Below are 14,449 nucleotides of genomic sequence, written 5' to 3' on the forward strand. Positions count from 1 at the left end.
CTGAGCATCCCCGTGGCCTCCTCTGGACTCACTCCAAGAGGTCCATGTCCTTAGGTTGGGGCCCCAGTCCTGAACTCAATACTCTAGGTGGGATCTCACAAGAGCAGAGAAAAGGGGGACAATCTGCTACCTTGACCTACCTTGACCTGACTCATTTTGCTTCAGCCCAGGATATGGTTGGCTTTCTGGACTGTGAGCGCACGCTGCTGAGTCATGTTGAGCTTTTTGTCAACCAGCACTCCCACGTCCTTCTCCTTAGGAAGAATTCATGGTCCTAATCATGATCCAATCTAAAGGAATGAAAGCTCCAAAATGTTTGTTTCAAGTATTTTCTATATATTCAGATGTGGAGATTCTTGTGAATAAAAGGGTCACCCTGTTGTTTGATATGCCTTAAATTAATAATTTTCAAATACAAATCTTTTCTGAAAACTGTTTAGTCTCATAAAATATTTAAAGTTGATTTTTTTTTTCCTCCAAAGTAGTTCCTTTTATTTCAACAAAGACATTTTCAAAACGATTCTACACATCCCAGGAGGGAAACATATTACCTTTTTTTCCTCTCCTTAACTTTTTCTTAGAAGTGCATCGTTCTTGAGGAGATTGCTGGAGCAATATTTGTGTTAAAGACTGTTTGAAAGGGCTTTCATAAGTTCTCAGTCTCAAGTAAACATAAACTGTCCCCTCCTACTACAACTTCAGCAGAGCTGGTAGGCAGGTGATGCTTTCATTCAGCTAACCATGGGCTTGCTGCGATTTCCTAGCATAAGGTGTGCAAAATGACAATTACCTTTTCCCTTGCAAAACAACCACCTTCGCATCACATAAAACATCTGTGTTAACTCATCACGAACCTACACATAAATCCAGCTTTAGAAAATGAAGCAACCTGCTCATACTTTTAAAAATAAGCATGAAGTAACTTTCATATTAGTCATCTGTATTTTGTATATGTACATTACCGTAAAATAGATGTGCACAAATACAATGAGAGCAATATAAAGAGGTAGTTTCAATGAGAAAGGCATTTTCAGATTATTGCTAGTTGCCTAAACTCAGCAGGTGAAAGTTATAATAGTGAAAGCTTTGTAATGAAAAAGTTAAAAGCATCTCTCTGGCAAATGGATCGGAAAAGTAGGATGTCAAGAGCACCATAATACAATTAATCTTCACTCCTGAAAACAATTCTATCATGTAGGATAAATCAGAAAAACAAATATTAGACCCATAGAGGTGTGTTTGAAGTTCTTTCTTTGCAAGGTCTTATGTTTGCTCTTCTAATTTTTCTTCATTGTTGTTTCTAGAATTTTAATGCCAGATAGTTTTTCAAACCAGTTTTCAACCCTTTATTTGTTTATATCAGCACACTCTTAACTTTACTCTTGAATTGGTAAATTCTATATTAGTGTACTTCAAAAGTAAATTTTTATATTAATGTACTTTGAAAGCAATTACATTGTGCTGTGGCTGACAAAACCAGTAGTGGTTTCTTGCATAGCACAAAGTTCTCAAGTTTAGGCTTGATGTGAATGGAAAGGTGTATCATTTCTAATGATAGACCAGTCACATTCACCAGCAGTGTAGCATATGGTAAATATGTTCTTCTGCATCACTGGGTAAGTAACAGAGGGAGAAGGATCCTCTGAGACCCTGAAATAAAAATACCAGAAAGTAAGGGTTTCTTTTTACTGAATGTTGACCTGGTGCTACCTCTAAAAGTAGCACAGGCTGCTTGTGAGAACTCTGGCTTTGACTAGATGGTTGGATGCCTTACTCCTTGCCTTATTCTTTTCTATATGTAATGCAACACTGTAATTTTTACTGTAAGCCTAGTTACTCCAGCACACATAGAAGAGGCCAGAAAACCTCTCTACACAGAGGCAGTGTCAGCAAGACCACCTAACTTAATGTCAACCACTTTACAGAAATCAACTCTTAGGCTGTGAAGAACCAGGACTGTGTAAAATATAATGTTTCTAGGAAGTAGTTAATTTGCCAGCAGAAGATCAATTCATTTACAGCAACAATAGAATTATATTAATTAAAGATTATGAGCAGTTTTCTAGTCATTAGAGTATTTTTAGAGGACTAGTCAGCAGATAATCAGAAACAGTCACTGCAAGAGGACATGCCGGAAGGACAGCTGAATAATACAGAGTGTTCCTGGAGAATTTTGAGTTAGTTTGAGTGTTCAAACACTCAACCAAATTTCCATGCCACATTACAGCACAGTGCTGTAGCATCCCATGAAGGAGAACAAACTCAGTTAAAGGAAGAATTAGAGCCATTTGGCCCAAACCAAGCATTGCTGCTGTCAGGAGTTACTGAATCTTGCAACCCAGCAGAGGCAAGGTAGTTGTAGCTGCATGCAACCAACCTGCAGCAATGCTGAGCATGTATTCCCCACAGGCATGTGCATAAACTCATGTATACAACAGATGCATGACATGCATACATATGTACATGGCCTTCCACACAGATCAACACAGACTCAGCATTCATAAACAGAAACAATACTGTTGGCCTCACCGTGCTACTCTTTCTGGCTGATCAGGAGAAAGTTCTATTAGTGGGAAATAGCACATGCAGACTTAAACATATATACAATGTGGATCCCTCCAGTAACTGTCCTTTGACTCTTATTCTATTCTGTAACTGTCCCCTGCCTCACATGTACACACACAGAAACTGGATCTTTTAGTGATTCCCCAGATCCCACAGTGTCCCCAGTTGCTGGCTTGCACTCCCTGGTCGCTCCACTAAGTCACATGAGGTCTCTGCATAGTCTCTCCCATCTCTTCTAGTTCCATCCCAGATCTATGACTACTTCAATACATGGCTCACAAGCTTATTATCTTCCCTATTAAGGACCCTCAACTAAGTCTTGTACAATCTTAAGATGTCCTTCCCCTACATCCCATAGCAACTCCCATATCCATATAGGCAGAACCTCCTCAGTCTGTAAGATGGTGCAGAGAACATTTCCATTGCCTGCTCTTGATAGGTGTCATACTTGACCCCTGAGGCTTGATGCTTTCCTGTAACAGCCCTGGGAAAAGCTGGGTCACAGGATGACTGTTTAGGTTCCTGGGCTTTCCCAATCTGTGATAGTGCCTCTGTCCTTCTTTGCACTCATGGAGATAGAACTTTAATCACAAGTATCAGGAGGAAACAGCACTTGATACTGGCTGGGAAATCCCTTCTGCAGGGGATAGAGGCACCCGTCTATTGATGACGCACCCCACATGTGGTTTGCTGAGGGCGCAAACCTGGAATGTTGCAGAGAAACTGCTGAGGTTTATCCAGACATTGGACTATTGCCCCTTGTTGCACATTCATGTGCTCTGCCCCAGCAGCTGATCCTGCTTGGAGCAGGAAGTTGATCTAGAGACCTCCCAAGGTGACCTGCCTGATTTTGTGATTCTGTGATCATTTGAATCACCATCACCATCTGTGAGTGTACTCATACATCGCCACATTTGCAAGGAAATTTGTTTTAAGTTAAATTTAAATAAGCTCTTTCATTGTAATTTAGCTCAACCTGGATTGGATAATTTTGCATTTACCATGGATAAGAACATAGACAAGGACAGTAGCCTGTTCTCAACTGACAACCATGTTAAGGTATCAGAAGTTGTCCTATACCTCAACCTTGTATGTCCCCAGAAATTTGAGATGCCTGACTTGATGAGCATTGAAACTATTGCAAGGCTTCCAGTCACTTGATTGGAAATTGAATTAGGTTCCATTCAGGCTAAAACAGCAAGATTAAATTTTCAGATGTGGGTCTGAAGTACATTTAAATTAAAAACAGCAAAGGAAACACAACTACATCAGACTTTAAGAGGTCCCCAGGTAAACAAAAATAAATTAAAAATGTGCAGTCTTTGTGTCACATGGCAGTTTCTACTCATGTTTGCAGTAGAATCAGCAAACCTGCCTGGCTGTCAATAAACGATTTGGGCAAGCATGTCTGAAGTCAGAGACCAGTTCTGTGGGCTCAGAGCAGGTATACATGTGCTTTTCAAGATCTTAAGGACTGCAGGTTTGGTATCACATGCAAATGTGTTTTTCTTCTATCAAAATCATAAGATTACCTTTTCTTTTCAAGCTTACAGCATCTCTCTGGCCTGATGTTAATAGCCTGCTAGATTTTTGCTTAAGATTCAGATATATAGTTTTTCTCCTACTGCTTGTTTTCTCTCATAAATCCCCTGGCTGATAAGAAAGTATATCACTTACATCTGACAACATTCAGTAGCTGCTCTGTCATGTGCCTGCTGTGTCCAACATCTAGTCTTTTCTTCTTCTGCTACTGTTTTAATGCCTCAGACAGTTGGCTTTGTACATATAAGGGAAACACCAACATATACTGCAAACTCTTCCAGAGTCTGGTAGGATTCATTTTTTCACTGGTCTTTCAGCAGGCACAATATTATTTTTACCACCTCACCACACAATTCTTCAGAATCCAATATACTACAACAAAGGGAATGAGGTCTTTGAAGACAAAATGCAAGCAGTCGTCATTCCCCCTAGATTTAACGGTAATTATCAAATATTTGAATTACCCAGATAGCAGAGGGAGTGTTTCAGCTCTTTGGATATTTGTCATTTACATCCTGCTCACATGCCAGTTGTCTTCAGTGTCACATTCATTAAATCCTGTCTCCAGATTCCTGAGCTGCACTGTGGCAGGAATAGTTTCCAGGTAGGGCAGCTACTGTTGAATCCCTGCTCAGCTCTTGGTTAGCATTTATGGAGAACAAGTCCTCACTCCTCCCATTTTTAGGTGATCACAGCACTTTTTAGATTAAAGAGAACCATTTTTGCTAAAGATAGAAGCCTGAGAGCAACCATTTTATATTCTGTCTGCCTTTTTTGTACTGGTGCAAGACTGACCTGTAGAGGATTAGTGATGTCTGGATTGAGAACTTTTTATTTAATATTTTCCCATAGGAGGAAGAAAGAAACCAATGAAGGACTGAAAGACCTAAGTCATCCAGCCTAAATATCTGGGGCTTTCTGGTCTGCTAGTCCCCTAGAGTGCAAAGCTAGCCTTTTGTTCTTAAAGTACCCGTGACTGTCCTCTGTAGAAAGTCACTGCATCTCTTCTACCCTTCAGGACTTCTCTGTGTGTCTTTGGCAAGTGCAGCTGGCAGGAGTCATGCTCTTATTTGCTGTCTACAGTGTTGGACCCACATGCTCTGTGGTGGGCCACAGTGGACAGTGAGACCAAACACCTTTTGGAGCAATCTGCTTGCCCATGCCCCTGCACTTGCTTCCAAAAGAAGCCATGGTACATGAAAGGCTTACACAAAACTAACTTCTGTCCCACCTTGCAGCCAGAACATGGCTAAGATATACATCCATGTGCTAAAACTGACATAAATGACTCTCCAGAGCCATCAGCTCTGCATCAGTTGTAGTATCAGAGGTTTGCCCATGGAAGTGAATAGTCTGTGTGAGAAAACTGTTATGACCTGTCCTTTGAGCCTCAGTTCTCCTGAAAGTTTTCCAGAAAGACCCTCTCTCTGTCTTTCCCTTCCTGGCTCAAAAACAGGAAGCCCTGAATTAAAATGCTGGTTCCAAGGGGTGTCTGCAGAATCATAGAGTTCATCAAGGGAAATTCATGTCTTTTCATCATCTGCTGATGGATGAAAGCGTCATTTGCAGGGAAAAGCTCCAAGCTGGCAATGGTGAGAGCATCACAAAGAACGGTTGCATTCATGCTGAGCAGCTCTGGAGCTGTCATCAAATCAGGCCTCCATGTTCTCAGATGCCTGACATAATTTGTGAATACTGAATAGGTTTCTAATGATCTCCAGGTGTGATTTAACCTGGATTAAGGCTTTCATATGTTGTATTTGGTTATTGCAAGGTCATTTTGCTCCTGGTTTGCATGTGCTCAGCTGTGTTCTTGTCCTTTAGTGTAGTAGCTGACAGATGGTAACAAAATATTCCTTTTATAATGCAAGAAGACTAAAGAATACTGCTTCGGACCTCAAAAAATATAATTTGCCAAATAAAGGATGGTCTCGGGAAAGAAAGGGAATACTGTAATGTAGTATGTATTAAATAATTTTTCTCAGGCATCTGGTGATCAGTAGCTCTTTTCTCATGTCAGAGACATGACCTAACTGTTTCTTTCCAATTAGTTATTACCTCATTCACCTTTGTGCTCTTGAAAGTCTTGTTTCTGTGGGTTGGCATAAGTAGTGCCTCTACAAATGTGCGAATTAACTGTGTGAGGATTTGTTGTAGAGCCTTCATAGGTACTGGATTTTATCTGCAGTGTGTAGTCAGATACTTAAGGTTTTCACTTGCATTATAATTAGCCGGGTTTCTGGGTGAATTTCACACTTGTTTTTTAGAGACAATTATGCCCATTTCTCTTAAATCACTATTAATTCCTGAATCCTTTATGTGACCATGCACACCCTGTATTTTCTCATGGCCTTTGCAAGCTTATTTTGGCAGCTGAATACTTCAGAGTTGTCTATCATGTTCTGTGAGATGGGTGGTTTTGAATGGCAGAACTCTCTCCTCTTCAGACCTCCAAAATCCTTCTTAAGCTAGTCTTTTGCCACTCTTGGTTGCCTCATGCTCCCCATAACCAATATTTTACTCTTTTATCCCCTGTACCAGCACACAGTTAAGAAACACTTGATGTGACTTCCTTTAGCATCCATTTACACTGTCCTATAAATCATACAAAATGTTCTGCACAGGCTCAGATCTAGGCATTAAATGAGAATCCATCTGTTCATTGCTCCCAATGGGAATATAGTTTCTTTCTCTGCATCACTGCTTGACAAAACTTCTAATCCCATCTGAAACTGCTAGTGTGTTGTGTTTGGTGCCTGTTTTATCAAATACGCGTCTCTCTGCTCTCTCCTTCCCCTCTCATGAATTGTTATTTTTAAACTGCTTCTCTGTCTCTGATGGAGTCATAAGTTACATCTGAACCTGTACAAGCTCTAGTGGCATATGCTGCTTTGCTCCTCTGGTGCAGTATCATGAAATCTGTCACCCAACTCTGTTCTCCTGATCTGTAACCCCCTTGTCATTGCTGCCCTTATGGAGAAATTAATGCAAACACTTCTCTTATTTCTGTTTCTTATCTGGGTTTTCTTCCAGTGTTCTTGGATGTCATGGCCAGTAGTAGATCAGTATTTGCATTAACCTTTGGCTTATCAGGAGGGGAATCAGCATTACTGGACAACTCAGAGCATACTCCTGCTGCTATAATGTGCCCTGTGCATTACAACGCTACAGGAGTGTTAGTGTCAAGGTGATGTATCTGCCAAAGCACTGAGGCACACCATTATTTTAAGAGGGAATCGCAGCAACTCTTGAACTGCAGGCTTCTTCCTACTTGCAGGTGTCTAAATCTGTGCTGTAAGTTTCCCTTTGTAGCCAATAAGGAATACAAAATAGGCACCCCAAAGGTCCAATTTATTTCAACCAGTAAATAAAACAAGTAAATAAAATATATGATTAAAAAATTATGTTATTTCTACTGACTAAAAAGGCAGCAAAGGCTGACTAGCTTGCATGTACACATCTACACACAGATATCTGACCAGGAGACATGCCTTGGTTGGCTACTGCCACTGCAGCCACTACACACAGGTGACTCAATGGATGTCACTCCTCCTTCATTGTGCGCTAAGGTCTGCCAGAGCCCCTTGTTAATGGGGCCTAAGGATACACATATGCGTGTGTGTGACTCAAATGCACATGCAGTTTCTTAGCTGATACATGGCAGCTTGCTCGTTTTCATAATGCAAGGGAACATTTGAACCCATCATGCAATCTGAGGCATTGGGGCTGTATCGGGCAGCTGTTCCTTGAAGCCAGCCTATAAAGAGCACAAAGTAGGGGGGGGGGGGGGGGGATGTGGTTTTGGTTTGTTTGTCTTGTTGTGGGTGTTTTGCATAGTTTTTTAATTGGAAATGAGGAAGGGCCTACTCTTTTTACCAGTCGCACAGGCTATGAAGCCATTAGTCACCTATAAAGAGGTACATTTGACATATTTTGAGGTTTGGCCTTTTCTTAGCATGGATTATTCACACCTTCAGAAATGCCCTAGGGCAACCCAAGCCCACTGTTTCTCTTTCCTTGTAAAAAATGCTTGCCAAGAATTTTGGAGCAAGGCACCACCCCAAGTGCATGTTCTAGATGGGGCACATCATTACACTGAAGAGTGCAAGTTTACTCCCATTTAAGGCTGCCCAGTCCCATGCAGCCTCCAGCTGATTACCTTACCTTCCCCAACCAGAACATAAAGAGCACCATTCCTGCACAGCCCCATCTCATACCACCAGATCTCCAGCCCCATGCGCTTTGCCTCCAAGGTTCTTTGGAATTGCTGAGCATTTCACAGAGCAGATGCAGCAGAATGAGTCACTGCCAAAACAAGGAACGAGTTACTGCATATCAGTTGCTCCATGGAAACAGCCCATATATATGCTTGAATTTTGTGCGCTGCACTTTGAGGCCACTTACATGACTCTGAAATTGAGATAATTTGTTTACTTCACATACACCCAGGAGAAGAGCAGTCTGTGTCACACAACTGCCTGGGTACTTCTGGTAGAGCACCTAGCATGCTAGCTTGGCTGAGACTTGGGTGCCTCATTCCACCTGATTGCATAAAAAAGGAGCTCAAAGCAGGATCCTTCACTTCTTTGCCCTTAAGGCTTTCTCTCAGTCCTCAAAACAAGATAGCCTTATGCAAACTACCTGTTGGGAATGGTCCCTGAAATGTGCTGACCCCCAAAATGTTCCTGCGAATTGTCTGGGACAAGGGCCAACAGCATGCCAGGTACTGGTTGAAGAGTATAACAGGGTAGATGGTTGCGCTCTAGTAGCTAGAAGCATTACTAGTGACTGGTGAATTTACTCTTACAGCTGTAGCTGAATGTTTCTATCCATGTTCCCTAGAGGCAGTCTTTGTTTACAGCTTTAATAGAAAGAAAATGTGTTTTCTGACCATCCTCACACTTTATGGCACATCTTTGAAGCTGTTATAATGAAGAAGCACTAACAACAAAGTTATTACTTAGTCCACAAGCAAAATTCTCTTCTTGGCAGCTCTTGTCATAAAGGTATTTCAAAAACTGCCTTAATATTCTGCAAACAAATCAATTATTTATAATTGTCTTGTCTTTAGATGTGAATTAAAGTAGTGGTCTTTTTTACAGTGTTGAAAGGAAGCAGAAAGGTTTAATTGAAGTAAATGAAATCTACATGACCACCTGTTTTGTTTGGGTTTTTTTTAACTTTATAGGAAATCAATGTATTGACAGTAGCATTGGTCAACCAAGACAGAGAAAAGAATTCAGAGAAACGAAGCCCGGGTTTAAAATCAGAGAAAGAGGCACTATTAATAGGTAAGATAACCTCAAAAAAGAATTTTGAGAACAAAATGCCTTTTAATAAGCTTCTCATTTGCATGTGTGTTTACACGCACCTTTATGCTAATAAAAGTAAAAAAAAAAAAAAAAGATATTTTTTAATTTTCATCTGTATTCATAATGGCTTTTAGTATGAGAAATCCTAAAATACAAGTGAACTGTTCAGTTCTGAAAAATTCCGTAGTTTAAATAAAGGATTTCAGGTAGGAAGAAAAATACAGGATCTGCATTTAGGTTTGCAGCATGAATGTATGAAGACTTTATTTACATCAAGACTAGTAGGCTAGACTTGTATAACATATTATCTGATTATTAGACAAAATGGTGAAGAAGAAGGGAATAGAAATAATATTAATAAACTACCAAGCAAAAAATATGTATACCGAATGTATTAAGCAAGCCAGATTTATGCTTTTGACATGAGGAGTGCATAAAAGCTGAAGCTTATAGGCAGTGGACCAGCCCACTGCTACCTGGCATTTAGCCACACAGGAATGCTGGCTGTACCCATGCTATCCTTGGAGGGAACATGCCCCGTTGATATCCATGCATATCTTGTGTCTGGTTTCAGTGGTTTTTAGTGGACTTGGTTTCAGTTTGGCTTTCATAGAGCCTTAAAGTCCCACGGTCCAAAGTGCTCCCTGTGGCATGGTTGCAGTTCACAGGAATGCTGACCTGAAAGACCAGGTTTCATTTCTTTGGTTTGGTCTTTTCACAAAATCAGCAGTATCCTGGTAGGTGATAGTTTCAGAACTACCTCAATTTGTTTAGATGCAACTCATTTGCATCTGCTAAGCACCAGGAAAGTAGCTGGCTTATTACTGGGTCAGGGATTCAGACAGTTCAGACCAAAAAGGTCATTTCAAAGTGAAGAATGTATTTAAAGGTTTGAAAGTACACAAACTTCTGTGACTGGTGAGATGTGGAACAATGGGACATACAGAAATGTATGAATTGATTTTATTTTGCTTGTTATAATAAAATGTGGAACTTTGAACTGCAGTGTTCGATATTTTCAAAGATAACTTCTGTGAGAAGGGTAGGAAGGGTGGGATTTTAAGAATAGAATAACAAACTTTTTTTCTAGATCACTCATTATTTCACTGTGACAAGTGGTGGCAGTGTCCCAAAGTGGGTTCCATCCACCAGCTGTTCAGTGGCACACTCTGATAAACAGTCTAATCTCAGTCGAGGTATTACTGGTCATAATACCCCCACAACTGACTTACTGTTATAGTTGAAAGGCAAAAGATTTCTCAAGATGGATTTCATGTTATCTTTTCCTCTGAGGCATGTTCAGGTGTGGCAAGGAAAAAAATGAGCTTTGCCTCCATCCATTTGCTAAGTTTGTCTATGTTTGACAAAATCTGATATTGCGTTAGAGGAAAAGATCTCAAAAGGAAAACAGTTGTTAATAAAAAGTTATCATGGAATTCCAGTCAAAAAATACAAAATATTTTCAAATTACTTTTTATTTGCATTATATGAAAGAGCTAGCTTTGAACATCCTGAATTGAAAAGCCTTGGGAATACACATAACACAATGCCACTGGTAAAATGTGATTTGAATACAAATTGGATTTCCAGTCAACTCATCCAAGTGTGATGGTCTTGGCTTTTGCTTCAAGAGCTCTTGTGTGCATGCTTATATCACAGCACAAAGCAACTGCTGCTAGGACTTGCCATAGTATAAAATTAAAAACATGCCACTCCCTTTGCAGGATCAGAAGTTTGTACATGCTATTAGAAAAATGAAGGAGAAAAAAGGTGCTCTTTGCAAAGACAGTCTAAAATGAGTTAAATTTTCCTAATCATTTTCACCTATGGACAGTATTTGAGGGAAAATGAAATCCAAGATTATCCTAATTCATTCAGCATCAAGAAAGCAGTATGGCCTGCAGTACACAAGATACAGTGACCCATTTTTGTCATTTGTAAGCATTTTTAATCCTGGTGTTTATGCTTTAAATATAAGGAACTTCCCCTAGGGTGGTTTAGCTAAGAAACCCATCCAAACAGAGTTGAAAATATTTGCTCTGATCTTACAGTTTAACTCTCCCCAAACAGTAAGTAACACACATGCCATTTTGTATTTTCATTCTTTGTTTAGAAGAAAAAAAAAATTGATAGTGCTTTTAATAGCAATTATGATGCCCCAAATCTTGTTTTCTCTGGTCATCATTCATATACTGTCACTTTATTTTCACTGCAGAAAAAATCCCTGGACTTAGATCCTCACTTCTTTTAAGCCACTTTTGTTCCTGTGCCTTTTACAACAACACTGTAAATAACAGTGAAGATAGACATAACTGGCTGTCTTTTAAGAGAAAATAAATACGTAAATATGTCATAAAGGATTTGTGTTTTCTTCAGCAGCAGTTAGGGTAATAACGGATTAAACACTTTTCATAACCAGCATCAGCGTAATTATTAGAAAAAATTGAGGGAGTGAGGTTTCTGACACAATTATATGAAACGTTTTCACAACAGAACATCCAGTGAAGGGGAAAAAAGCAATAATTTTACCGTTACAATATCCACAATTTTATATTGGTAAATCAAGCATAAAATTGGTAGTTGAAATGTTTCCAGCAAGTCTTTGTTTAGAAATTCCTTTATTCATCAGTATATTATCTTGGTCACTTACTTGCTAACTGTTGTCATTCCTGAAGATGAGCTATTGTGTTTACTGTGTTATTATGACTGCATTAAAAATGTGCCATTTTGTCATGATTATTGGGGTGTATAAGAAGAATAAGAATCATAACTCATGCTGAAAAACCTGCAAGAACAGGCTATTCAGAATTATTTTGCTTATTTTAATGGTATCTTTTCTGAGGCAGTTTCAGTAACTTGTGTGCATTTGTTTTTCATACAGGTATCATATCCACATTTCTCCACGTCCACCCTTTTGGAGCCAATATAGAATATCTTTGGTCTTATATGCAGCAGTTGGACTCTAGGGTAAAAAAATTTAATCAAAATCTGCTTTCTCTATAGAAATATTGCATTATTCTTTACTGCAGGTTAAACTCTTAGTACACTTCCATTAGAAAGATAATGGGATATGGGGCTTGGGGGTTTGCGGTCTTTATTCATTCGCAAATTACAGTGCACGTGTTTGTGCTGAGGTCTTTGCTTCACGTTGCTGAGCTATTCTTTATGGCAAAGAAGAGGAGAGCTTTAAATGGCAAAGACTAGCAGCTGATTTTATGATACATGATCCTGAAATACAGCTGAGGAGAAAGAAAACAGAACAAGAGGCAGGTATAGCCACAGCTGTCAAACTGTGCAGTTTTGGGAGACAATTCCTTATTCTCTGAAAAGTTGTTAGGCATGGGTCATACTGAAGATGAACTTTCGTGGACATGTGAATGGTCAATGAAGCATACCCTTTGTCTCCACATGGAAGTGGAGAGAGCCTTATAAAGGAACTGACTGACCCTATTGCTAGACTCAGAAAAGGTATAGCCACTGCATCAGCTCATGCAGTCCATAATCAAAACATAGCTGTAGGATAAAATTCATTGGCTTACTTTTAAATATCTACTGTAGAATGAGACTAAATTAACACCAAAAGGGCCTCTTCCTCTCCACTGAATTTAAGCATTTCAAGTGTGAGAAGCTCAGCTGTGAAATAGCCACCTTTGATTAGGTGAATGTTATTCTAATTGCTAAACAGCTCTATGGGATGATAGATTGCATGAGATACTTAGCAGATTAGCTGCAGTTAACCACAGCACTGATCCGTATCGACCAATACTTCCTATGGACCTGGAGATGACAGTGTTTGCCCAGATCTTCTTGCAACAAAGAGTCAGAATGTATCTATGGTCTCAGAATGTGAGTTGCACTCCTTGTGTAGTGGTCATTAGACCACTAGTACAACTGTAAACCTATCACTGCCAAGTCCATCAGTAAATCATGTCCCCACATCTACATGTCTTATAAATTCCTCTAGGGATGGTGGTTCCACCATTTCCCTGGACAGCCTGTTCAAATACTTGACAACTCTTCTGGGGAATAAATTTTTCTTATATCCAATCTAAACCTCCCCTGGCACATCTTGAGGCAATTTCCTGTTGTTTTATTGCTTGTTATCTGAGAGAAGAGACCAACATCCACCTTGCTACAACCTCCTTCGAAGTAGCTGTGGAAAGTGATAAGGTCTCCCCTGAACTTCTTTTCTTCAGGCTAAACAACCCCAGTTCCTTCAGCCACTCCTCACACGACTTGTGTTCTAAACCCTTCAACACCTTCATTGCCCTCCTTGTGTATGTCTGTGGGCTTTGTCCTTGAATTTCTGCTCATGTGAGTAATGTGCTGTCTTCTGTGCCTTTTGTGTCTTCTGTGGCTTCCAGAATGAAACCCTTAACTTACAAACACAGCTTTCCTGGAAGGCGCGTTGTCTCCATCTCACCATGGTGCCAGCATACCAGTCCCTGTAGCTACCACTGGACCTAGCTTTTGCATAATATACACAAGCCGCAAAATTTGACCTCACTGGGTTATTTTGGAAGTAACTGCTTATAACAACAAATTGCTTTTCAACAGTTCAATCCATAGATGCAATAGCAGAGATGAATTTCAATTTCTTTCCATGGTTAGCCTGTCACTCGTCACCTGAGAAGGAATGATAAGGTCAGCAAACCCTTGTGGGCTGAGGGCTCAGTATAGAGCTCAGATACATTACCCAAAGGTAACTTGCTCTCCATTAGAATCATAGAATAGTTAGGGTTGGAAAGGACCTTAAGATCACCAAGTTCCAACCCTCCTGCCATAGGCAGGGACATGTCACACTAAACCATCTCACCCAAGGCTTCGTCCAACCTGGCGTTGAGCACTGCCAGGGATGGAGCATTCACAAGTTCCCTGGACAACCTATTCCAGTGCCTCACCACCCTCACAGGAAAGAATTTCCTCCTTATATCCAATCTAAACTTCCCCTGTTTAAGTTTGAACCCATTACCCCTTGTCCTATCACTACAGTCCCTAGTGAAGACTCCCTCTCCAGCATCCTTGTAGGC

At 40.1% G+C, this 14,449-nt stretch overlaps 2 protein-coding genes across 7 annotated transcripts in view; one reads left to right on the forward strand and one right to left on the reverse strand.

Annotated features, from left to right (window-relative positions):
• ENOX1 (ecto-NOX disulfide-thiol exchanger 1) overlaps positions 1–14,449 on the forward strand; it is a 375,494-nt gene that overhangs the window by 358,103 nt on the left and 2,942 nt on the right. For all 6 annotated transcript variants that reach the window (XM_061374279.1, XM_061374278.1, XM_061374274.1 and 3 more), the window contains 2 exons: positions 9,296–9,398; positions 12,301–12,386. In XM_061374279.1, coding sequence (XP_061230263.1) covers positions 9,296–9,398; positions 12,301–12,386 — 189 coding nt within the window. The remainder of the gene's footprint in view (positions 1–9,295; positions 9,399–12,300; positions 12,387–14,449) is intronic.
• The window catches only part of AKAP11 (A-kinase anchoring protein 11), a 430,499-nt gene that overhangs the window by 18,551 nt on the left and 397,499 nt on the right, over positions 1–14,449 (reverse strand). The gene's annotated exons all lie outside the window — the stretch shown is intronic.

This window comes from Neopsephotus bourkii, unplaced genomic scaffold (genome assembly GCF_033783945.1).
Source record: "Neopsephotus bourkii isolate Nb327-2 ecotype Australia unplaced genomic scaffold, CSIRO-AGI_Nbou_v1 NB_1637, whole genome shotgun sequence".
In the NCBI taxonomy this organism is placed as follows: Eukaryota; Metazoa; Chordata; class Aves; order Psittaciformes; family Psittacidae; genus Neopsephotus; species Neopsephotus bourkii.